Here is a 23720-nt window from a genome sequence, read left to right as displayed (position 1 = left end):
TACAAGAAGAATGGAGCAGTTGCTGCTCCCTAGAAATAGACCAAATCTTCTCATGTCATTTGTATAACACAAAAATAGCACAGTGAATTTGCATATGACATATGGCTGGTTCATTCTTAGTGGTCAATGTACAAGTTCTTGGTTATGGATTGGTTTGAACAAAAACAATAACAAAGGATAGAATAAGGTAACATTCAACAATTCACAGCCAAATGCCTAATCAGGTGCCCTTGTGGTTGTGTTTAGGTTAAGTATGAGTGATAGTCATTTTCCCTCTTAGGTTACCAATGAAACAATAGAAAGTGTTGGCATACTGATGAATGGGGGTGTGTGTGTTTCAAAGTGAAGATAATTTGTGTTACCAACAGCCAATTACGTGACTTGGGGAGTGGAAGAAACATGATGTCTGACAACTGTTCCATGCTTTAGAATGCTCTTCCACCAGCAGAGACCTTGTCCATACTTATTTTCCTCCGCACTTTCCAGGCACAGACCACACTTTTAAAGGACTCTTGTTTTTTTGAACTCTGGAGCTTTCCCCGTGAAAACTCACTCTTAGGTGCTGAATTGGAGCACACGGCAATACACGGAAACCCCAAATTGCCCTAAGTTGTGCTTCATGTTTAAGAAGTGGGTTTTCATGGAGAAAGCTCTGGGGTGAGGGAAAGAGCGCGAGGACACAGATCTTTAAGGCACAGCCCTGTGCCTGGAAAGGGCGAGGCAATGGGTAAGAAGTGTGGATAAGCCCAGAGATTCAGCAGCCACCCTGGCCATCTCCTTTCAGGCATCTCCTAAAGACCTTTCAATGCAAATAATGCAGCTATTTAAGCTTCCTTGATTAGCCAGCCATTTCAATGGTTATTTTGTATTGCTTTGTGGTGTTTCATGTTTCACTGTGCTTGTACATTTTATTGATATTTGATATGATTTGGTGGCATATAACTATTTTTATAAATAAAAATAAGTTGCAGAATGTTGTCCTGAGCATGGTTGCTACAGCAGAAGGGCAGCGTATAGATAATCTTGCAGCACATTTCTATGTGTCTCAAGACCCTCTGAGTTCAATGGGGCTTACTCCCCGACAGCCTAGGGGTAGAGGTCTACTCAGTAGGATCTACTTGGGAGGAAGGAGCCACTCAGGAGGGAGAAGGTCCAGCTGCAAGGCATCAACCACCTGCAGGTAATGACCCAGAAGAGAATTACGCAGAGACAGTGATTAAATAAATCAAGGGTGGGAACATTTGGCCCTCCAGATGGTTACCTTTTGTCCAAAGCTGCCATCTTTGCCAGGGATCCCATCAATGCCAGGGGTGCCCTCTTGACCCTGCCTTCCAACCACTCCTCTTGGACCTGGTAATCCCACAAGACCCTGCGAATATAAAGGCATTTGTGGCTGAATTGTGAGGACAAGAAAACTTGCTGCCTATTCTGCTATGCTGAAATAGGGTCACAGCAAACCAGCAGTGGGGATGGAGCAGTCGACCTGGTGCTGGCGCTGGCACTGGCATAGCTGAGCAGCACAGCGCATCCATGGCAATCTTCCCCAACCTGGTGCTCCATAGATGTTTTGGGTTACAGTTCCCATCATCCCTGGCCACTAGCCACGCTGGCTTGAGCTGGTGGGAGGTTGTAATCTGGAGCACCTGGAGGGCATCCAGTTGAGCAAGGCTGGTCTAGGTAGTCCACCCCCCCACCCCCGGGGAATTCTTGATGGTGTAGGGAGTTAAGATCACACACCCAATAATCCCCAGCATCTCCAGTTAGGCCTGGGGACACCCCCCCATCTAAAGGCCATAGGAAACCTGCTCCTTACTGCTGAATCTGTGCAAGCATCAGTTGAGTTTTCTGTGGATTGACATTTGCTCCGATTCAGTGCTAAAAAGCAAGTTTTCCCAGGAAAAGCAGCAGGGCAAATCGAAAACTGCCTGGACTGCTGCTTTCTAGGCACAAGTGGAAGTGTGGATGAGCCCTGAGTTAGATGGACCAATGGCCTGACCCAGTAAAGGAGCTATGTATGTTCAGCGGCATCACTTAACTGAAAGGTGTAGCAAAAAACAACAACAAACAGACTGTGCATTCATCACCTACCGGCAAGCCTCTGCTGCCTGGGGCACCCCCAAGCCCTTGCTTTCCTTTCTGCCCCTGAAAATAAAAAAGGAAAAGGAAAATGAGCCAAGCATCACCAAAGCTCCAGGAATATCTCATACTGTTGTGCCTTGAAGTCCAGTTCCACACCTCATCATTAAAGAAAAAGAAAAATTATTTCATTTCAACACTTCAGTGTTTTGGACCAGCTCTGGGACATTATCTATCTATCATCTCTCTCTCTCTCTCTCTCTCTCTCTCTCTCTCTCTCTCTCTCTCTCTCTCTCTGTATCTGGAGGGGCTCAGCAAGGCATCATCAGTTGGGTCTTCTTAACCTTGGAAAAGGAAGTCTGCCAGAATCCTCATCCTCATCACCTCTGAGCCTCTCAGGTGCTCCATGTGATGTGAGAACAGCAGATTTGCTAGAGAGCAGTGGGGCTTTACCCCCTTAGCAAATCCCCAGTCTTGCAATCCCAGATTTAACTGACATAATCCAGACTGCCACCGAGGCTTTTCTGCTCTTGGACTTCATTGCTGCCTTACCTTGCTTTGTGGTGCTTTCATTTGATGATTGCAATATGTTGTATCGTGGGCTCTTATTTTCTATTTGACATGGTTGGACTGTACCACATTAAGCCCGTGTGGGTGACTGTTCTTCCATATAGAAAACAAAGAATCTAAATCCTCTGTGTATAGATGTTAAGGGAGGTTAAGCTAGAATTCTTTTCCTTGGCATGCTTACTTCCCAAGTGAAGGGATTCTTTCTCACTCACTCACTCACTCACTCACTCTCTGTGTGTATTTCCCCTTCAATTTAAATGTATTGAGTATCATCCAATCAAGAGAGTCTCCACAGCCCAATCACAGGTCCATAATCTCTGGGAGAACTTAGATTTGTAACCATTCCTAGACCTTCTCCTTTCCAGCTCCCCACCCCCACGAACCTCACAACTCTCTGGCTACCCCAAATGTCTGCTGCAAGTGGGGCAACTCTGCCAGGATGCATGGCTAAGTTGAGGTGTTTTCCCAAACCTACCGGATTGCCCTTGGATCCTTTCAGCCCTGGTTGACCTGGTGGTCCTGGATGTCCCTAAGAGAACAAAAGGGACAGGGTGGGGAAACTGCTTGAAAATACCCTTCTGACAGAGATGTCATGAAGAACAGAGATTACTGTGCCTAGGACAGTTCTAGCCATATGGCATTAGCTTTTACATCTTGTGGGTAAGATTGTGTTTGCCCAGGAAGGCGAAGAGCCATGACTCTGTGGTAGATGAATAGTTTTGCATGACCAAGGTTCCAGGTTCAATCCTTGACCTCTCTAAGGAAGACTTACTGAAAACTCAGAGAGCTGCTACCAGACACAGTGTAGGAAGTGCTGAGATACATGGATCAATGCCCTCACTTAGCTTAAGGCAGTTTCCAATGTGGGCTTTAAAGTAAAGCATGCAAGCACCTAAGACCTCTTTGCAAATGTTTGGAAGTGTACTGCACCTCCTCTCGCATGGTTTGGAAACCAAAGCCCAATTCCAATTAGGACACTTAGGTTGCAAACTTCAACATGCTAACTAGGCAGTAATCCCCAACAGACGCAGCAAGAGCATGCATAGGATTGTGGCATTGAAGGGCAACCCAATGACCTGAGGACATGCATGTTGGTTCCATCTCCCATTTCTGCATGTTTTCTCTCCCTCTCTTCCACATACGCGCACCCTGGCCCATGCACAGAACAACTTTCAAAAGGTGGGCAGAGGGGAGCTTCTTACAGGTAAGCCTTGCTGTCCAGGTTTTCCTCTCTCTCCATCAATACCCTCTTGACCCTAAAAGGAAGTGAAAGGGAAGATTCAAGTTAAGCTGCCATCCGAGATCCTTCTTTCTTCCCAGGGGCAGAGTGGTGAATCTAAGCAATCCTAAACACTTCATCAAACAAAGCAGGCCTGAGGTTCCTCACCTCTGGACCAATTCAACGAGGGAGTGTCCTAGAGGATAAGTATTAAAACTCTATAATGTGCTTGACCAGTTTATTAACACCAGTTGGGCCTCCATGTTTTGGGCCAGATGCTCTCAATAAACACTCTCTAAGTTGGCCCACCACTTCCTTGCCACCAAAGCTGCGGCCCATTCATTTGTCCAATAACTCAGTGCCCAATTCAAATAACTGCCACAAAGGAAGCCTAACGCAGGTTGGGGGTGCTGCTCCATCTCCTCCCTCTGCTCAGTCCTTGCACACTCAGGTGGAGGGACAACAAGGAGGAGGAACAGCAAGGCTCCAGGCGTTGGCAGTGGCATCACACACACACGCACACGCACACACCCTTGCAGGGTTGTGGTCCTTGGCAGGGGCTCTTCCACAAATGACACAAAAGATGGAGGGAAATCAGCGTTCAAAACTTCTATTATTCTAGGCACATTTTGCGACAGGGAATTTCATTAGTGCAGGCAGTTTCTGAGCTCTGGGTGCAGTACTGCGACTAAGATTTCAGATTCAAACAGCAGAGTGGAAAGAAAGGAGGTCCTTTTTCTGCCTCCCCACTTCTAGCTACTCTCTGAAGACTGGAGAAGAGACCCTCTTAAGAATATTAGGGGGTTGGGCCAGGGAAGGACTAGACCATGTGAAAAATGAACGTAACATTTTAGCTGCAGCTCATTCATTTTCAGCTTTGTATTCTTATTATAAAAATGCATGCCTAGACGTTCGGTTGTTGCACCCAGAATCTAGTTTTAATGTGCCATTTAGCTCCTAACTTTCATATCTCAGTTTCCAACACTGAAGGAAATTTATGAGTTCTAAGAAACAGAATGATTTGCATGGGTCAGTCTGTATATGCAGACTCACAGACTCTGTTCTTGCAGCTCACAACAATAACTACAACATTTCTCATTTATAAAGTGTCTCTGGGGCTAACCACCTTACAAGTAATTGCATTAAAAGGAACAGGTTCGCAGTCTAAAAAGATGAACACAAGAACAGAGGAAAAGAGAAGAGGAAGGGTTTTAGCTCAAGGGTAGAACATCAGCTTTGCATCCATAAGGCCCGGAGTTCAGTTCTCAGCACCTCCTGGTAGGGTGGGGAGAGACCTGCTATAAGGCAGAGCTGTAAATGCCTTTATGACTAAGGGAGAAGGAGGAGGCTGGGTTTCAAAGGCATGCAGTGCGGTGAGTTCTGTAAGTTTATATGCTTGAGGAAAGTGGCAGGTTATCAAACATTGTCTGCAGCTGGTTGGAGCTGCTGGGAGCTGAGTAGTCTGGCAGCATATGGAAGGCCCAACATTGGCTGTCCCAGATGTAGATTCTAACCATGCAGGACATGTATGATGCTCATGACACAGAAATGAAAGAAGGAGAAGGGTCAGAAGCAATTTCCCCATCTTGGTGCCTTCCAGATGCTTTGTACTACAGCTCCCATCATCCCTGATGGGATGGCAAAGAGCTGTAAACTCAGTGCTACAGCACCTGCGCTGCATGCAAAGGTCCCAGGCTCAATTCCTGGTAACTCCAGGCAGGGCTGCAAATGGCTCCTGTCTGAAGCTCTGGAAAGCCCCTGCTAGCTGGAGCAGTTGTGGAGTAGCAACGCTGTGCTAGATGGACCGGTGGTCTGACTTGGTATAATGACGTTTCCTATGTTCCTCTGTTCCCTGGCCACGTTGGCTGTGACTGATGAGAACTTGGATTTTAAAATAACTGGGGGACGGGGGGAAGGCTGGGACAATGTCCAACTGTGGTAAAGGATACTCTGTTTCAAATCTCTGTCTCAGCCATGGAGCCTACTGAGCTGACCTTAGGCCATTCACAATTTTCTTGCAAGGATAAAAAAGCAAGGACCAGGATTTGTGTTGAAGGTTTCTTTGAGCTTTCTTCAGGGAGGTGCCTGATTTAAACGCAATAAAAATGTAATACAATGCATTTTTAAACGGTGGTTCTTGTCTTGTGAAATGCCTACAGAGGCTTGCCTAGCCTACATTGTAGTTCTGGCACCAGCTGGAGGTATTTTAGTTTCCCAACGTCTAAAATTCTTAGGACCTTTTTAATTTTATTTATGCAAAGCAGAAATGGAAGATAGCAATAAAACAAACAATAGCAGAACAATAAGCAAGCTGCAGGCAACTGAGTGATTTAAACAATTAAAAGTCAAGTATTAAAATGGTTATGTAGGAGTTTTTATAAAAAATAAAGATATAAATCCAGTTATAATTATAGCAGGAGTGGAATGTCATCAACATGGCATCCTCCAGATGTTGCGGACTCCAGACTCCCATCAACCTTGACTGTTGGCCCCGCCGGCTGGGCTGATGAGAGTTGTAGTCCAAATCATTTGGAGGGCACTACATTGGCTCTTCCAGGTTTAAATTGACTTACAAACTTTATATATTCATTTTAAAAACTTTATAGTTATGAATATGAAATGTAATACCTGAAGATGAACATTTTGTTTAGGCTACAAACAACTTTGTTGTTGCCTACAACAAATTGTGTCTACCTGGGTCCCCAAGATCAATCTAAACCTGCACATCCCTAAAGTTCTGGGGTCAAGTCTGTCAATCACATCACACACGCACACACTGCAATATAAAAGGCAGGATATCCCCTAGCTCAGTGTCATGGAATTTTACAAAGAGGAGATAGCTTTTCCTAAGATGGTTAATTTCCTAACCAGGCATTTGGAGAAGGACTCACAGGATAACCAGGATCTCCAGGCTTCCCACGATCTCCTCTATCACCAACTGGGCCCTAGGAAATGAAATGCAAGAGAGGTGTTAAATGCAACCCCAGTCCTCCAAGTGCCTGCTTCATCTCCCACCTATGTCAGAAGACAGCTTACAGCGGTCACCAGGAAGAAGCAGGATCTTCTTGTTGATGGCCTCTGGTTATAGGAATCTGTGGTGTGGGAAGGCCCATCAGCCTAACCCAGGCATATGCAAACTCGGCCCTCCAGATGTTTTGGGACTACAGTTCCCATCATCCCTAGCTAACAGGACCAGTGGTCAGGGATGATGGGAGTTGTAGTCCCAAAACATCTGGAGGGCCGAGTTTGCCTATGCCTGACCTAACCCTTATCTTCTTCCCAAGGCAGGTTAAAAGGCCTTTGTGCTACTGCTCTGATTTGTTTGTAGCAGGTACCCACATAGGGGCAGCAATGCAAGCTGGCAGTTTCAGCACCATGGAAAGCTCCGAGTGAGCCACTTGCTCTGACAAAGGCTGGAGATGAATTAAGAGTCCCTCATTAAGAGTCCCTCTAGTCACACTTCCTAAGCTTCATCACCCTCACCTGAAGAATGTGAATATTTAAGGTAGGGGTTGCCAGTGTGGGGGTCACACCTAAAAGTCCCCCACTCACCACCTGCTTCTTCATGAGGTGGTGAGAGTAGTTACTCTTTTCTACCTTGAAAAGTATATAGAGCTGGAGAAGAAGCTGGAATAGTGACACTCCCACTTCCTCTTTCAGCATTACGTGCTTTTCAAAACTCAAATTAATTCTGCTGGATCTGACTTTAACCCAGACCCCATAAAAAGCAAAGTTTTTATGTGCATGCTTATGTGTTCTCCAATATGAGTGAAGTGGTGGTGGGGAGAGAGATAATCAGAGGGGGTGGAAGCCATGGTACTTGCTTAAAAAATCTGCATGTCCCCACAGACCTCAGAAGCTTGACAACTCTTTCCTTAAGGATGAATTCAATCACTTCTCTTTCTTTCTGTGCCCTCTTGTCTGGCACATTCCTAGTGTTGTAGGATAAGGTGGGGTAGAATAGGCGGAGCCTGACAACTCAAGTTAATTGAGTCTGGGAGAAGGTTTTGGAGAGGTGCCTGATGCAGGTTTTGTGGGCTCCTGACTACTAGCCTCAGGCTCTGTATCCAGCACACGGTCCCAGTCCCCAACAGCCCTGGTCTGAACCAGCTCATCTTCCTTTGTACTTGAGGCCAGCAGCTTAGTGTGGTGTAGTTGTTGGAGTGTTGGACTAGGGCTTGGGAGACTAGGGTTCAAATTTCCATACAGCTGTGAAGGTCACTGGGTGACTTTGGGTCAGTCACTCTCTCTCAGACTAACCTACCTCACAGGGCTGTTTTTAGGATCAAATGGGGTGGGGTGGAAAGAACCATTTATTCTCCCTTTGGTTCCTTAAAGGAAAAAACAGTGATATATACATGTAGGAATAAATAAACAGTACTTCTTTCTGTCTGCTTCACTGTCTGTTTTTATATTTCATTGGTTGGAGGCTCTATATATTTTTATTGGCTTCTATCTAATATTAGTCCTACTCAGAGAAGACTCAATCTAAACTGATAGAAATGTCTGCTAATGAGCCTATTCCATGTCAAACTAACTTGGATGCAACCCATTGTTTGTTTATTGACTTATTTCACAAAATGTATACACTACTTGATTGTAAAAAAACCCTCAAAGCAGTTTACAAAAAGGTAAGACAGTAAAATCAAGAAAAACAACCACACCTTAAAACATACAAAAGTTAAAATGCTAAAACAAATAAAAACTCCTACAAACTTTCTAAGCATATGGGTAGGCTTGTCTAAATAAGAATGTCTTCAGCAAATGCCGAAATGAACACAGTGAAAGGGCCTGCCCATATCCATAGGCAGGGAGTTCCTGTTAGGATATTTCCATTCCACCTTAAAAGGGAGCAGGATGTTTGTGTCACAGCCTGCGTATTTCCTGTTCACAGGATGTTTATGTTTCCTATTGCTTTCGTTTTCTCTCTGTCGGAGACACTGACGCAGGCAGTCATGTCTTTCTTTGTTCAACGCTGAATAAAGCTTGTAAATAATGCTCTCCTGCGTGCGACTTCTGCTGTAAATTATCTGCTGATAGAGTTGCATGAGCTCTAGAATGTGGCAAGATATTTTCTAGAAACTCATGTCGCTAATCGATGATACTGCGGGCCTACGGGAGATCGATGGATCGTCCGGCAGACGGCTTGGGGCCATGATGGACTTTATCTCCCTGGCAGTATCCCAACAGTTCCAAGGTGTTAGTGAAGCCACACTAAACAATTTGAGTTCTTACGGATGTGTTGTGGGTATTATGTGGCACTTGAAAAAGGGCCAGTTCCATTGACTGAAGAGGGCATATGTGGGGTCGGGCGATCTCACAAGTAAACTGCTTAAGGGCTTTATATGCTAATAGTAGCACATTGACCTTGGCTCTGTGGAGGATTTCCAATCAGTGCAGACCTCTGAGCACAGCTGCTATATGCTGACACCTGAGAGCCAGTGTGGTGTAGTGGTTAAGAGTAGTGGACTTGTAATCTGGTGAACTGGGTTCGCGTCTCTGCTCCTCCACCTGCAGCTGCTGGGTGACCTTGGGCTAGTCACACTTCTATGAAGTCTCTCAGCCCCACTCACCTCACAGAGTGTTTGTTGTGGGGGAGGAAGGGAAAGGAGATGGTTAGCCACTTTGAGTCTCCTAAGGTAGTGATAAAGCGGGATATCAAATCCAAACTCTTCTTCTTCTGACAGGGTCTCACTCCCGTCAGCAACCGTGCAACAACATTCTGCACTAACTGCAGTTTTCGGACCAAGTGTGACGGAAGCCGCACATAGAGCACAGTGCAGTAATCCAGTCTTGAAGTACTGTGTCAAGGCTTTCCCAGTCCAGGAATGGCCGTAGCTATCAAACCAGCTGCAGTTGGTAAAAGGCACTACTAGCCACTGAGTTACCTGAGCCTTCAGTGACAGGGCTGGATGCAGAAGCACCCCCAAACTGCAAACCTGCTCCTTCAAGGGGGCATGCAATCCCATCCAGGGTAGGCAACTGACCAATTTCAACACAGGAACCACTAACCCACAGTGCCTCCATCTTGCCAGGATTCAAGCTCAGCTTGTTTATAACATTACAAATAAAGAAAAATTGGATGGAAATAGTGTGGGGGGAATATCTGTATTTTAAAATAAACAACAAAAATCCAGGGAGCAACAGTCCTTGTGCCCTCCAGCTTCCATGACTATGTGGAATACTGCTGGGTTACATTGTCTGGACCTTGGATAGCTCAGCTGGTAGAGCATGAGACTCTTAACCTCAGGGTTGTGGGTTTGAGCCCCATGTGGGGCAAAAGATTCCTGCACTGCAGGGGGCTGGACTAGATGGCCATCGTGGTCCCTTCCAACTCTAGAATTCTATGATTCTATGTGTCAAACTGAGACATGTGTGACCCCCCCAGTGCAGAATGTATGGCATCGCAGCACTCATTATCACCTCAGTTTGTTGGATGTGTAGACCCAGCTTAAGTCATAGGGTTTAGCTTGACTTTGAGGGGTGTCTCATATTATAGATGGGCAGTCTAGATTCCTTACCCTGTCTCCAGGTGGTCCAGGAGGCCCCTCCACCTTCCCATCATCACCTTGTTCACCCTGCAAGCAATAAGCACTAGTGTTAAAACAGACCATGGTTTACAATGCGAGTAGAAGTTGAGAGTTTGGGGACTGGAAAGGACTCTGGAGATAATCTAGTTCAACACACTCGTGTACACACACAACACACACACACAAGAGAGAGAGAGGGAGTGTGTACAGGAATCTTGCAACTGCAACATCCCTGGGAGACAGTCCTCCAGCCTTTGCTTAAATACACCCAGTAAGGGAGAGACTACAGCTTCTTGAGAAAGGCAGTTCAACTGTTGAACAGCTTAGGAAGTTCTAATTTTGGTAAGAACAAATAGTAACCAGCTATTATTAAATATCTGTATTCCTCTCTTCTACCAACAATTACAAGCAGTGTCTTACAAAAAAAGGGAACACCCCAATAATATATTAAATATTAAAAACCACAATATTATGGCCACTAAAAGCTGAGGCTGAATTGCAAACAGCAGTGGAAGGAGAATTGCAAGCTAGCAGAACAGCAAAAGTCTGTTCGAATAAAAATGTTCTGTGTGGAAGACAACAGGAGGGCGCAAGATGAATCTTTGCAGGGGCGGTGGCATTCCAAACCCTCGGCACCACTACCAAAAAGTCACCATCTTAAATACTAGCTCACGCCTGATGACAGCAGAGAGACTGCCTCTGACATAGTTCTAAAAGGGAGTCATCCCTCTCTAGTTTAGATACATACCAAGAGCAAACCAAAGTAGGATTTTAAAGCTGCAGAGTGAGAAGAAAACAACTCCCATTATGCCTGATCGCTAGCCATGCTAGCTTGGGTTAATGGAAGCTGAGAGTCCAAAAGCAAAACTGAACTACAACTCCTCCCATCCCTGGCCACTGGCAATGCTGGCTGAGACTTTTGGGAGCTGGAGTCAAGAGGCCCAGTGCTTCTCTGCTCTTGCGCCTGTCAATCTGAGGACCTTTGGTGTCAGGTAGGCAAGCAGGGTCTCTGAGCCCACTCTCAGCCACAAAAGCTGAATGGAATGTTTTGTGTGCATATACGGGTGGGGTTTAAAATTGCTGTTAAAAGGCGGGCAGCCCCCTTGATGTGTGGTGGGGAGAGACAAACTGAAGATTGGCATTGAAATAAAAAAACATTGCAATCTTTACATGCACACGTAATAGGACAAGGTGTGTGGGGGGAGGGGGGAGATTACCCTCCAACTTTCTCCAGTGAAAACAGGGATGTCTCATTCCATAATGATAATTTTACTATTTATACCCCGTATATTTTACTGGGTTGCCCCAGCCGCTTTGGATAGCTTCCAACATATATAAAAACATAATAAAAAAGTAAACATTAAAAAAAATCTCTATACAAGATGGCCTTAAGACAGCTTGGGGGGTCATATAGCTCCATATTCGCCAATATTTCTCCAATGAAAACAGGGATATCCTAAGGAAAAGTGGGATATTCCAGGATCAAATCAGAAACAGGTACAGCTTCTCTAAATCAGGGATGTCCCTGGAAAATATGGACACTTGGAGGGTCTGCAGGAGGGACAGAACTGGCATCACTGCATAGAGAAACAAAAGAAACTGCATGCCCTCACCTGTTTTGAGTTACAGTGGTACCTCGGTTTAAGAACAGCCCTGTTTACGAACTATTTGGTATACGAACTCCGCAAAACTGGAAGTAGTGTTCTGGTTAGCAAACTTTACCTTAGTCTACGAATGGAAGCCAAATGGTGGAAAGGCACCAGCGGCGGGAGGCCTCATTAGGGAAAGCGCACCTCAGTTTAAGAATGGTTTTGGTTTCAGAATGGACCTTTGGAACGGATTAAGTTTGTAAACCAAGGTACCACTGTACATATGTTTGCAAACAGCGACAATAGACTCCAGTCACATGACTGAGGGAGGCAGTCTTTCTCTCTCTCCCTCCCCCCCCGTGTGTGTGTGTGTGTGTGTGTGTGTGTGTGTGTGTGTGTGTGTGTGTTACGGGGGAAGGGGAGGGAGAGGAGGGAGGAATCTATTTGCCTTAATTCATGGTAGGGTTTTATTTGGGTGTCTCATGGTTGAGCCTCCCAGTTCCCAACACCCTTTGTGCTAGATTCCTATTTGGCTAAAGCAAAACTTAAAAATAAAAAAGTTAAAGGAGTAAAACACAAACAAACAAACAAACAAACAAACAGCCCCCCGCCCCTGAAAATAGAAGTATGGCTACAAATGGAAAATGCAGGACCAAGAGGAGGCCTCCCTCACTCTTGGCTGCCTTCCCAGGGTGGGAAGTATCTGTTTGTAATTTTAAAAAATCTTCCAGCTGGAAAACCCCTAGCTCTCTGAGGCCACTTTGAGAAGTTGTAAATGTACTATACTCAATGGAGAAGGATAATTGACTGTGATGCACCATGGAAGTCCATGCCAACATTGTTAAGTTCATTTGGTCAATAATTGCTTTTGGGGACACCAGTTCTGCTGCATCGTTAAAGATTCTACTCCCTTGGCAATATTAACTCACTAAGTGTCCCACCCATCCCCAACAAACCCAGTTTTCCATTTGTTCTGATCAGTGTTCGAAACTCCTATTGTTCTAGGTGCATTTTGTGACAGGGGATTTCATTAGTGCAAGCAGTTTCTGAGCTCTGGCTGCAGTAGTGCGCCTAAGATTTCAGATTAAAACTGCAGAGTGGAATGAAAGGAAGACCTTTTTCTGCCTCCCCACTTCCAGCTACTCTGAAGATTGGAGAAGAGACCCTCTTAAAAATATTAGGGGGGTGGGCAGGGGGAGGACTAGACCATGTGAAAAATGAACATAACATTTTAGCTGCAGCTCATTCATTTTCAGCTTTCTTGTTATTAAAAAGCGTGCCTAGACGTTCGGTTGTTGCACCCAGAACCTTGGTTTAATGTGCCATTTAGCTCCTAACTTTAATATCTCAGTTTCTAACACTGAAGGAAATTTATGAGTTCTAAAGCAACAGAATGATTGGCATGGATCAGTCTGTATGTGAAGACTCACAGGCTCTGTTCTTGCAGCTCACAACAATAACTACAACACTTGTCATTTATAAAGTGTCTGAGCTGCTCACTGGTTTTGATGATATCCATTTAACCAAGAAAGTAAGAAGAGCCCTGCTCGATGAGGCCAAAGGCCCATCAAGTTCCGCATGTTCTCACAGAGGCCAACCAAATGCCTGTTGAAAGCCCACAATGAGGACTTGAATGCATGAACGCTCTTCCCACTTGTCATTCCCAGCAACTGACATGCAGAAGCATAATCCTTTGGGCAGAGGAGGCAGGCAATAGCCCTTGAATCTAGCCATGTGTAGTTTCATACTCCATTTATTTGTCCAATCCTCTGCTAAAGACATCCGTATGGGACATCCAGTACCTCTTGTGGGTGCATTCCTCTCCAGGAAATACGATTTTGGGGGCACCAGAGTAGTGCAGCTGAGAAGGCACCTGGGTTCAAAATAATCCTCCCTCACCTATGTAAATTGACTGAGTGCTCTTGAGACAATCACTCTTTCCCAGCTTAACCTACCCTGGAAGGGTTGTCGGGAAAATAATTGTGGGGAATTTGAGAGGAAGGTAATGAACAAAAATGAAAAATGAATTAAAAAGTTAAAAAGGAAAATAATTGTGGGGAGAACCACACCCCCCCCTTATCCTGAGGATAAGATAAAAAAATAAAATGTATAACTCGAAAAACAGGTTAGGTCAGCAGGAGCGGACAAGCTGCCCACCTCAGTCCTCTAGAGATTTTCTCCATATGTGTGCTAAATGTGTTGGGAGCAGGGAGCACTTGAATCCTACTGGCCCTGCTCCCTTGACATTATGCGATGGAGTACCTGTGGGTTTACAGTCCTACAAGCACAGGTGCTCCATGCAAAAGGGACCCCTGATTGCACACAGCTTCCCTACATGCTTTATAGGAAAGGCCCCATGCAGAAGGCCCCACGTTCAGCACCCAACATCTCCAGGCAGGGCTAGCAGAGACACCCAGGTTCCAATCCTGGAGAGCCACTGCCATTTGGTGTAGAGACAATAGTGAACCAGATAGACCAATGCTGTAATTCAGTATAATGCTATTGGTGTAATTCAGTATAAGGCTATTCAGCAGATGTACACCATATATTTAGCGAATCTTGGAGGAGGTTTGAAAAAGGCCCCTCATTTACTTCTGATGAGATTCTGAAATTAAATCTATTCTCTCTCTTCCCCTTCCTGGGAAGTGTTGCAAGATATTACTATAGATACCAACAACTCAGGTGACCAGTTCTGTCTGGAGCAAAAAGACAAACCAAAAGGCAGTTGGTATTGTCTCCTTCCTGCCCCCTGACACTGCCCCCAGTCCTGAATGGCAAGTCATTAAAAAACCGGAGTCACTAGCTTGAACTGGTTATCATTAAGCTGACTAAACAAAAGCCTTTGGCCTGGTTGTTGGGGAGGAGGAAAAAAAGAGGGAGCAGTGGAATAATGGCTGAGTCATGACAGCTGCAGGTGGGGGTGGTTAGTTGGCGGGGCGACATTTCTGAAGAACAGCATGTCATCCTCGGAAGAAACATGGAGCACAGGCTAGTAGAAAACAGACCCTTTGTGCAAGATTTATGCAGCACTGGAAGACAAGCACCAGACAAGGCCTTCTCCAGAACAAGCCCCCCACTCCCTTTACAACCAGTAAAGTGCAAACGTCCAGACTTCAACCACAATGCTAAAATCATGAGATGTTTCCGTAAGAAAGGATGTTTCAAAGATCGCAAAATTATAGATGGCAAATCTTAGCAGCTGCAGAACCAAGGCATCCCATTAGGCCTAGGCCTATCCATTTGGCCGGGGGGGGGGGGAGACACATCAGCCATGTCACATCCACCTGCCTTATAGTGAGGTGCAGGTGCAGCTGAGCCAAAAGGCACCACTGGGCAGCTAATTGATGGGTGCTGCCTGTAACACCCTGTGCAGGTGATCTGTTCAGGGGGCTTTGCAAGTGCCATCGTTACTGGTAAAGAGTTGTGCTTTACAGGCCCTGTCAGTCAGCTGTTTGGCAGGGCCTGCAAACCCCCTTTCAGCCCAGCCCAATTTTTATTCTGTCAATAATAAATATTAGGAGGAAGGCAGGCAGAATATCATCTGTACATGTACTGTACACCCCCCCATCCAAATTAGTACAGTGGTACCTCGGGTTAAGTACTTAATTCATTCTGGAGGTCCGTTCTTAACCTGAAACTGTTCTTAACCTGAAGCACCACTTTACCTAATGGAGCCTCCCGCTGCCGCCGCGCCGCCAGAGCACGATTTCTATTCTCATCCTGAAGCAAAGTTCTTAACCCGAGGTACTATTTCTGTGTTAGCGGAGTCTGTAACCTGAAGCGTATATAACCTGAAGCGTATGTAACCCGAGGTACCACTGTATTACAAACTCGCCCTTGGAAGATAGGTGAGCTAAGCATCACAACCACAGTCTGAACTAATAATGTATGGATTGTACACAGATGGCAGTGCCTTAAAAAAATAAAAAATAACAATTTGAGATGTTTAACAGATAGTTAAGGATTGAGCTGTATGCAGCCTTGCTGAGTAGGATAACAGCAGATTGCATTTCATATCTTGGAATGAATGTCCCGAGTGGTGAATTAGTAAATTGCAGGTCATAATCACAAACAGTGTACAGAATTTTGGACTTAATGAAAACCCAATGCAGTTCATGTCCTCATCATATAAAGGCACCTTTTTGGATTTTGTGTGAAATAAAAGGTTCTGCTCCCATTTAGGAGAGCTAGTGATGTCTCTCTGGAAATTCCTTCTAGTCCTGCTAATGGATTAATTTCTGTAAATCTCTCAGATCTTCATGATTTAGCTAATTTTATTCCCATGGAGAGCTTGTGACATCTTAAACAGGGGTGTGCCTTTCCCCCAAATGCTGCTGAACTACAACTCCCATCACCACCCCTGACCATTGGCCATGCTGGCTAGGGCTCATGGGAGTTGGAGTTTGACAACATCTGATGACACCACACTCCAAATTCCTAATAACAGCTGCAAACACCTTTACATGGATGTTAAATAGTATTGGGGACAAGATGGTGCCCTACCATCAACTGTGAGGGGGGTGAAGCACAGTCACCCGGTGTTACTTTCTGAAAGTGACCCTGTTGGTAGAAGCAGAACCAAGCAGCACAGTGCCTCCAGGCCCTATCCCACAGAGGTGGTCCAGGAGAATATCATGGTCAAATAAGAACACCAGGGTCATACTCTCTCTGTCCCTTTCCTAATAAATATATCAAGGTAACCAACACTGATTTGGTCAAAAAACCATACCTAAAACCATTTACCTTTTCACCTTTGGGTCCAGGTGGCCCGATTGGGCCTGGTGCTCCTGTGTGCCCCTGCAAGAGAATGAAAATGCATGTCTACATCAGGCATTGACCTTCCCTCTCCTCTAGCCTCCCTGCAGATACCTGGAAGGTGGTGGTGGGGTTTGGGGGGCTCTGGTGACAGAGAAATTGGGCACCTGCTCACACCCACCAAGAAAGAGAAAGGTTGGAAGCCCAACATTAAGAGAGGCTAATCTGGCACCACCATTGCATGGCCTTTGGTGCCAGGCGAAAACTTTCCTCTTTACCCAGGCCTTTGGCCATTAATTAATCTATGGCCTGTTAAATGGGGGAGGGGGAATGCTATTATGATTATGTTATTAGTATGCTGTGTATGATGATGATGATGATGCATAAATTATCTTCCTAATGTTGTACACAGTCACGGGAACTTTGGATTAAAGGTGGTATATGAATCAAATAAATGAAAATAAATTAATACATTTTAAACTCTTTTTAATGTTGTGTTCTACATGGCTGTGACCCACCCTGAGACCTTAATGGTGCAGGTGCAGGAAATAAAACAAGGCCTGATAATGACAGCAGCAATAATGATTATCTTGAAAACAGCCCCTGGCTGCAGAAATAATTCACATCGTGAAATTTCACACTCTGGAGTATGGCTGGGAAAAGGACACACAGACAGTCCAGGGTAATGGCTTACCTGATAGCCCTTTAAGCCAGGATGCCCTGGAACCCCCATCCGACCTGGAGAACCCTGTGGGAACAAGGAAAGGTAACCTCTGCTCCTGCCCTGATTTTCCTGCTGGCCCAGACACTCGTCTGGTGTTTCCAATAGGCAAAGCTTTTCCTCTATGCCTGGGCACCCGTCCCTGGTTTTCTCTTATTCTCTCTTTACATTCTTTTGTTGGGCGACTTCATCAGTCTCTGTACTTGCTTTGTGATGAGGACTCAACCACCCTCCCAATCTCCCGTTCTATCCATTTGCCCCAAATTTTTCCCTGTCAAATATTTCCAAGTGACTTGTCAGAGAGAAAGTATAGGCCAGCTTTGGACTTCAACTCCCATCAACCCCAACCCCAACATGGCAAATGGTCAGGGATAATGAGATTTGTGGTCTAGGAACATCTTGAGATAGGCACCATATATAGAGAGAAAGGGAGCACTTAATCCAAAAGAAATACATTTGTAAGTCATTTATGTAAAATGGCATTAAATATTAAATATATTTAAACAGTAAAAAAACCATATGGAAATTAAAAATAGCAAAAAACCAGTAGAAAATAGAAGACAATAAAATTGCCAGAATATAGCTGAAAGCAAGAGTTTTAAAATAAAATAAAATACACAAACGCAAATGCAAAATTACACACACATGCAGAAGTATATACAGTGGTACACTGGTTTTCAAACGTAATCTGTTCTGGAAGACCGTTTGAGTTCCGAAACATTCAAAAACCAAAAATTCAAAACGGAAGCCTCAGTACAGAAAACTCAATACGGAAAACTCAACAGGGAAGCTGCATGGCATGTTCGACTTCCAAGGCTTGTTAGAAAACCGAAGCATTTACTTCCGGGTTTACGGCGTTCGAAAACCGAGGTACCACTGTACACAAGTGCTCACACAGTGGCTTAAGTTACAATAAAAAGATTTAAACACACCCATCCAATGTAGCTGCAGTAGGAAACTAAAATCTGCTAAAAGCAGCAAACAGAATCACCAGCAAACGCAGCACAAAATGCAGTATATGAAAAAAATACCATTAGAGACTTTAAAGCATTCCTATTTTTGAGCCTCGTCATCTTAAACACCATGGCCTGGATTCAGTGTTCTCTGACTGCCAGTGCAAGGGTTGTAGCACCCGTGTAAGGGTGAGAATAATGGTTGTGCAATACGAAATTCAGTTCTACCAGCAGGAACCACTGAGGCTACAGTGACCCGTTGCGCAACCAGCCATGAGAACCATACTGCCTTTCTGCACCTTCTCTTGCAGAAGCATGTACTAGTTACTATAATGCATTACATGTGGCGCTGCCTCTGAAGACAGTTTGGAAACTTCAGCTGGTGCAGAATTCAGCGGCCAGGCTGCTCACCGGAGGGAAACGGTTTGAGTATGTTAATGACAGTCCTGATTAGACAAAGCTGGTTGACTGATCAAACCCAAAGAGTACTCATTAATGGTTCCTTGTCATCCTGGAAATAAGTGACAAGTGGCGTGCTGCAGGATTCTGCTTTGGGCCCATTGTTATTCAGCGTCTTTATAAACAACTTGGATGAAGGAATTGAGGGGACACTCATCCAATTTGCAGATGACACTAACAGATTGGGGAACTGGGCCCAAGCTAACAAAATGAATTTCAGTAGGGACAAATGTAAGGTTCTGCACTGAGGTAGGAAGAACCAGATGCACAAATATAATATGGGGGACACCTGGCTTACCAGCAGGACATGTGAAAATGATCTAGGTGTCTTGGTGGACCACAAGCTTAACATGAGTCAACAGTGTGATGCAGCAGCAAAAAAAGCTAATGCTATTCCACACTGCATCAACAGAAGTATTGTGTACAGATCAAGGGAAGTTATAGTACCAATCTATTCTGCCTTGGTCAGACCACTCCAGGAGTACTGTGTCCAATTCTGGGCACCACAATTTAAGAAGGATGTTGACAAGTTGGAACATGTGCAGAGGAGGGCAACCAAGATAATCAAAGGCCTGGAAACTAAGTCTTATGAGGAGTGCTTGAAGGAGCATGGAAGATGGAGAATGCTTGTTTTCTCCTGCTCTGCAAGGTAGGACTCAAGGCAATGGCTTCAAGTTACAAGAAAGGAGATTCTAACGAAACATCAGGAAAAACTTTCTGACAGTAAGAGCTGTTCGGCAGTGGAACAGACTCCTGTTAGGTGGTGAGCTCTCCTTCCTTGGAGGTTTTTAAGCAGAGGTTGGATGGCTGTCTGTCATGGATGCTTTAGCTGAGATTCCTGCACTGCAAAGGTTGGACTAGATGACCCTTGATTCCCTTCCAGCTCTAAGATTCTATAACTAGGCCTTAGGCTGATTAAACAATATATGGCATTTTAGACTGTGGGGAGGGATTATTGTTTTGTTTGTTACTATGTTATGTAGATTTGTGTTTTTTATAATGTAAGCAGCCCTGTGATCCTTGGATGAATGGCAGTATAGAAATAATAATAACAATAATAAATAAAAAACTAAGCACTATGTCATATTTCTCCCATTATGTCCCAGGCTGAAGTCCTACTTCCTTTTCTTAGTAACCCTCTGCCGCCATTGACAATGACACTAGGATGAAAACATGAAGCTGCCTTATCCCATGTAGCTCAGTTTGGGATTCACTGACTGGAATTTGTCAAAGTAGTCAACATGGTGCCCTTTTTGGACTACAAGTCCCGTCAGCCTCAGCTAGCATGGTCAAAGGCCATGGATAATGGTTGTAGTCCAGCGATATCTGGAGTCCACCACATTGCCACCCCTGCTCTAAGATTTTAAAATGGGGTCTTCTCGGCCCCACCTAAAGGGGAAGGTTCTGAACCTGGAATCTTTCGCATACAATGCATGCGCTCTAGAAACTGATCCTAAACTTATTCCCTTACATTTAGTCTGAAAGGTCCAAGAAAAAAGAGCTCAGGAGAAGGTTCGGGGCCCTGATTCATAGGTTAAAGGCAGGAAACCAATGGGAGAGCCAAGTGGGCCAAGGGTGGAGGAAACAGCAGAAGATGTCAAGCCAAGCAGAAAAATAGCCTCTCAGCCTGGGATTTTACACCTTTCCCCACTAACCCTAAAAAGAAGGCTGAAACCCTGAAAGGGGAGCATTAACCATGAATCTCAAAGTCTGATATCGCCTCAAAACCTCACTCACCCAGCATTTTGTGCTATTTTGTGCCATTAAATCTAGAGTTTTGTGTATCATCATGGAAGCGACGCTTGCTGTACTTCCCTCTTCTGCACAGCTCTTAGAGGCCTTTGGCATCCGTCCACATGCATTCCCAACCTCCACAATGCTGCTTTCATCCTGTAAGCTTACACTCCCATTTTTGCCCCCCTGATGTGGTAGGGAAAACTGCCACAGGATTATATGTAATGAGCCAGCACTGTTCTCACCATCGCTCCCAGGGTTCCTCTGGATCCTTTGGGACCTTGAGTCCCCCTCAAACCCATCTTCCCTGGTGGGCCAGTCTCTCCAAGTTGCCCCTGGTGACCTTTGCTGCCCTAAAGAAAGTGTAAGTGTCAATGACGGGAAACAAAAGACCTAATGCTCATGGTCTGGGTTGTACCACTCTGAACTACAGAGGGGGCTCAAAAATCTGAGTTCTCTGCCAGACAAACAAAACACAGAATATTTCCACAAAACAAAAACAAAGAAAAGGGAGGGGGGAGCCTAGCATGTCAAGAAGGCTGGCCAAGAATTACTACCATACTCGTTTTAGGAATATAGGAAAGTGAGTTATCCTAAATCATCTGGATTAGGAATGGTGAGCCTGTGACCACCCAGATGCTGCTGGACTCCAACTCTCAGCAGCCCCAGCCAGAATGGGCAATGGGCAGTGATGATGAAGAGCAGTTCAACATCAGCTGGAGGGCTAGCAGTCTCCCATTCTTGATCTAGGTCAATATGGTCTACACTTACTGGCAGCAGCTGTCCAGGGTCTGAGGCAGGAGACATTCTTAGCCCTACTTGACAATGACAGTGACTGAAACTGGGACCTCTCTGCAGGCAGACCAGATGCTCTGCCACTGAGCTGCACCTCTTTTCTATTTTGGGGGAGACGAGGTTTGCCAACTCAGCGAGAACTATGCCAAAATGTAAGCAGGAATGGGAGATCAGAAACATCACAGGAACTGTGATGTTGAGTCATGCTGAGTCAGACCATTTGTCCATCCACCTCAGTATTGTCCACACTGACTAGCAGGGGTTGTCTAGGGTTTCACGCAGGGAGATTTTCCTAGCCCTACCTGGAGATACTGGGGATTGAGCCTGGGACCTTCTGCTCTATCATTGAGCTATGGGTGTTTCATAGAGCATCAACGGGAGCAGGAAGAACAGAGGCAACCATACCTTTAGTCCGGTTTTCCCCTTCTCCCCTTGTTGGCCTGGTTTTCCTTCTGGTCCCTGAGGGGAGAAGGGAGAGAAAGAGAGACCACCCCTTCATTATTCAACACCTTCCAAAGGAGACCAGAATATTAGCAGATAGACTTTTTCACACTGGCGCCCTTTGCACACAACTCCCTTCTATTCTTTCTAAGAAGACAAAAAACACCTGCTGCCAGATTATACCAAGTGTTCCCACAGTGACCAATCAGATGGCTGTGCCATGCCCACAAACAGGACATGAGTGCAGCAGCAACTCTATCCACTTGTGATTCCCGAAATGAGCTCTTCACACTTCTTTTGCTTTACACCTTTCTTGTAGGTTCCTTTTATGAAATCGCTAATTTATCTTAGGTGTGTCCAACCACGCTGCTGCTGTTCCTTCAAATGTGATTTCCCTATTTAACAACCTCATTTGGGTGGTTATTTGCATTTTCAAATGATTATGAAAGGGTTGGTTGGTTGCAAGATGCCTCAAAAGTCTGGAGACAGAAAGGTGAGATATTTGGGGTTGAATCCAAGCAAGTCCCACACACAGTGAACCCACTGAAATTCATGCACCTAAGTCAGTCAGGTCCAACTGATTTCAATGAGTCTACTGTTAGTAGCACTAGCCTGGGATGCAATGCTAATGTTTTCACCTACTGTATTACAGTTGTATCCAAGGCTATACCATTCCCAGCCATTAGGCTCTTAGGCTGCACAAGGAGAGGTGAAATTCCTTTTTCGACACAAGGTGCAAGAGCCTTGTCCACTTTTGCATCTGGTCACCCTGCTGTGAAACTGCATTTTTGTTCACTCATATATTTTTTGTAGAGTCCAATGACATCACCAAATCCAGTTTTTTATGTTGTCTTCCCATAGTTTGCAACAGTTTTTTTTTTTAAAAAGCATTGTTGATATTGAAATTTTTACAGTAGATTAGAATAAATTATAAATAAGAAAATACAGACAGTGAAATGGGGGAGGAAGAGGAAGAAAAAAGCACTAATCATCACAACAGCACTAATGAAGTGTCATTAAAATGTGATTAGAATTACAAAAATATACAATGTATACATACATAGATTGACTTATTGTATGCCGTGTGTATATATCGATTCACGAGTCACTACGGTTTTGATAAACACTTTCCAAATATCATTAAATCTGTCCATAGATAATCTGAAGGTGATCTGCTCATAGGTTGCAAGAGTTGTTATGGTGTCTGTCCATTGATCAAAGGAAGCCATATTTCTTTCCAATGTATCAATATTAATCTTTTAGTAGATGTAAGGTCCTGGAGAATCCATTTATGTTGATCATTTGTTAAGTCCCATGTACAGTGGTACCTCGGGTTAAGAACTTAATTCATTCTGGAGGTTCATTCTTAACCTGAAACAGTTCTTAACCTGAGGTACCACTTCAGCTAATGGGGCCTCCCGCTGCCGCCACTGCACGATTTCTGTTCTTATCCTGAAGCAAAGTTCTTAACCTGAGGTACTATTTCTGGGTTAGCGGAGTCTGTAACCTGAAGCGTATGTAACCCGAGGTACCACTGCATTAGGAATATTGTTTTAAGATGATGTTATCTTCTGAAATTTGTAACTCTTTTCCCACAACAGTTTTTATACATCGTAGTATTTTTTTCAAAAAAAATTGCTAACATTGAGCACTGTATAAGCATATGTTTCTACAATGCATGGCCTTATTGCATCTCCAACAGCATGTTGTTCTTGATAAACCATGTTTATGCAATTGTGATGGAGTCCAATACTTTTTTGTTGTATGAGTCGTAGTTTATAATCTAGCGACACACTGGAAATAGAGGCTAGTATATTTTCTCATTAAATCTTTATTCCATTCATTTCTCAATGTGTGTACATCCAATTGATTAATAGA

At 44.6% G+C, this 23720-nt stretch overlaps 1 protein-coding gene across 5 annotated transcripts in view; it reads right to left on the bottom strand.

Annotated features, from left to right (window-relative positions):
* The window catches only part of COL27A1 (collagen type XXVII alpha 1 chain), a 255431-nt gene that overhangs the window by 30041 nt on the left and 201670 nt on the right, over positions 1–23720 (bottom strand). For all 5 annotated transcript variants that reach the window (XM_081179610.1, XM_081179608.1, XM_081179609.1 and 2 more), the window contains 10 exons: positions 21807–21860; positions 20852–20959; positions 17434–17487; positions 16728–16781; positions 10387–10443; positions 6757–6810; positions 3849–3902; positions 3122–3175; positions 2089–2142; positions 1262–1369 (listed from right to left, as the gene is read on the bottom strand). In XM_081179610.1, coding sequence (XP_081035736.1) covers positions 1262–1369; positions 2089–2142; positions 3122–3175; positions 3849–3902; positions 6757–6810; positions 10387–10443; positions 16728–16781; positions 17434–17487; positions 20852–20959; positions 21807–21860 — 651 coding nt within the window. The remainder of the gene's footprint in view (positions 1–1261; positions 1370–2088; positions 2143–3121; positions 3176–3848; positions 3903–6756; positions 6811–10386; positions 10444–16727; positions 16782–17433; positions 17488–20851; positions 20960–21806; positions 21861–23720) is intronic.

This window comes from Podarcis bocagei (genome assembly GCF_964188305.1).
Source record: "Podarcis bocagei genome assembly, chromosome: Z".
NCBI lineage: Eukaryota > Metazoa > Chordata > Lepidosauria > Squamata > Lacertidae > Podarcis > Podarcis bocagei.
Note: the sequence above shows the minus strand (reverse complement) of the source record. Positions and strands in the feature narration are given on the sequence as shown.